This window comes from Alligator sinensis, unplaced genomic scaffold (assembly GCF_000455745.1).
Source record: "Alligator sinensis unplaced genomic scaffold, ASM45574v1 scaffold824_1, whole genome shotgun sequence".
Lineage (NCBI taxonomy): Eukaryota > Metazoa > Chordata > Crocodylia > Alligatoridae > Alligator > Alligator sinensis.
The window spans coordinates 1,059,842-1,062,286 of NW_005842463.1; the positions used below are offsets into that span (position 1 = coordinate 1,059,842).

At 38.3% G+C, this 2,445-nt stretch overlaps 1 protein-coding gene across 1 annotated transcript in view; it reads left to right on the forward strand.

The window, feature by feature from the left end:
- ENPP1 (ectonucleotide pyrophosphatase/phosphodiesterase 1) overlaps positions 1-2,445 on the forward strand; it is a 56,033-nt gene that overhangs the window by 1,432 nt on the left and 52,156 nt on the right. The window contains exon 2 of the mRNA XM_025212440.1: positions 632-706. Coding sequence (XP_025068225.1) covers positions 632-706 — 75 coding nt within the window. The remainder of the gene's footprint in view (positions 1-631; positions 707-2,445) is intronic.

A 2,445-nucleotide genomic window follows, 5' to 3' on the forward strand; every position in this document is an offset into this window, starting at 1 on the left:
GAACCTTTCCCTAGACCTGATAGTCTGACATCCCATAGCAGCTCACCGCAGTACTGGCCAGTATTGCTCTAGAGAGACTAGAATGGAATAGATTTTTCTGGCTAAAAAAAGACAACGGATACCTACAATTTTTCAAAAGGCCCTGGCTGCTGTGGCCAATGACAAAGTTTTTTGCACAATCCTATAATAACCTGTGGGGAAGGAGTGGGTGGAAGGAAGGGAAAACAAACAAACAAATAAAAGGATAGCTTTATAGAAAACCTGGATACGAGATTGGAAATGAGATGGATGTATTTTAAGGTAGGCTTTTCCCTTCCTGCAGTGGACAAGCAGCATAAGCAAGGGACAAAAGATAGTATCTGCCCCTAAATAGAACAAAAGTAAAGTGGTGAGAGGAATAAAGACCCAGTTCTTTCCAGTCCTTTACTAAAGAAGTAGTCTCATTCAAATCAACAAAATTACTTGGATAAATAATGACTACTTAATTGAATAAGAAGGATGGAATTAGTCTGCTAATTTATGCCTTTAGCACCTTGCATGAAATTATATAGAAAATTAAATTTTAATGAATTAAAAGGTTTTCAAAATAATTTCAGAATTTTAAGACAGTATTTTTTTCCCTTTGTGTTACAGGTATTGTGTGTCTGTGTGTTAACTGTAATCTTAGGATGTATATTTGGACTGAAGCCAAGCTGTACAAGAGATGGTAAATAATGTAATTGTTATTAATAATTTGACCAATTATTTTTTATAACATCATCTTGAAATGATCAGAGTAACATGCTGGCATTTCAGGGGAAGGGGATTTTGTAGCTGTAATAACTTCAGTTAGACCTGAGTGAATTTTTTTCAGATCACTTATTCGCCAAAAGATGGTGCCCATGCATAACTGAAACTATTTATAAATTTGGGTTGAATTTGGTAAATAATGGAAAAAATTCCAAAAATGTTGAAAAGATTCATTTTGGAATTTCCAAAATGGCATGGAGAGATATTCTGGGGCTAGATTTGTACTAAGGCTTATGAGCTGTTAAAAAAATTAAGAGGTCAAGGTGCCGTTCCCTCTTAATCTAACAGCCCTCTGGCTAGTGCAGTCATCTGGGGGCATGTCTATGCATTGCTGTATGGCAATGTTAATATTGTGATGTGTTTAGTACTTGATATGGGGAAATACTAAAACATGGCACAGTAGCTGCCCGTACTGTGGCATGTGGGTAGCACACTATTAGATTTACTGGCTGCATCTCCGTAGCGGCATGCTGTAGCCAGGGAGCATGCTGCTATGGCCACATAGCCAGTGATCACCTATAGACCTACATGATGGCAGCATCACCGTAAAGCACCGTATGGCGACGTTGTGTTTCACTATGTAGCTGTAGGGCAATATATAGACATGTCCTGGGAGAAGAAACCCTCTATCAGTGCCTTCTGATGAACTTGTACCACTTGCATAAAATAATTATTCATAGTGCCAGAGAGAAAAACTGATTCCTAAGCCTGGTGTTTAGAGCACTCACTTGGGAACTGGGAGATCCTAGCTGTAGGCCTTGCTTTGAATCAGAGATTTGAACCTAAGTCTCCTTAGGTGAATGCCCTAACCACTGCACTACTGGATAAAATGGGGAGGGGAGTGTCTCTTCTTTCTCAGTTCGGTGAATCGTAGCTAAGTCTACCATTACTTCCCCCTAGGTTTTGTGAAGTATGCTTCAGTTCCTCTGTGAAGTTAGACTTTTGTTGCCAAAATTCCTGACCTTTCATTTTAAATAATTATTATTACAAGGACATAAAATTGAGCTGTTTTGATTTAAGTCCAGTGCAGTAAGGATTATTGTATTTTGAGTCCCCAGCTTCTCATCTCTTCTCCCTCAACAAGTTTTCATTTAACTTTGATCCAAATTGTATTTTTTTCAGTTAATCACTGAACTGAAAAATCAATCAGCTTTAATCTGAACTACCAGCACATTAGTATGGGAACATTCCTAAGGCAATTCCTTTTAGTTTTTTTTTAATTAATTGGGAAAGATCTGATTTTTCCAGTATAAACATTTCTTAGATGGGAAGTCTGGAGATGCTATTCTAGGAACTGGAACAAGTGAGGAAATAGCTTACCTTAAGGGAATGAGTAAAATGTCCTTGAAACTTTCTTTTTAAAATTAGAGCTATGTTAACTTGTTTTTTTTCTAGTGAGAAGTAGAACCAAGTTCACATGCTCTCTTGGCTTGATTCAGGAGACTGAGTCAACTGAAGGTCTCATGTCCCTCAGGGTAGTACCCTAATTACCAGGCTAATGGGGTTATTCTAAGGTTGGTCTCCCTCATTTCCTCCTTTGTGAACAGGTCAAAATACTTAATCATTGAAACAAAGATCAAGAATGGGAATGGCTCTCTCTCCTGGTGGTTAGAGTGCCTGCATAGGAGGAGGGTGACATAGGTTCCCAATTCCTGC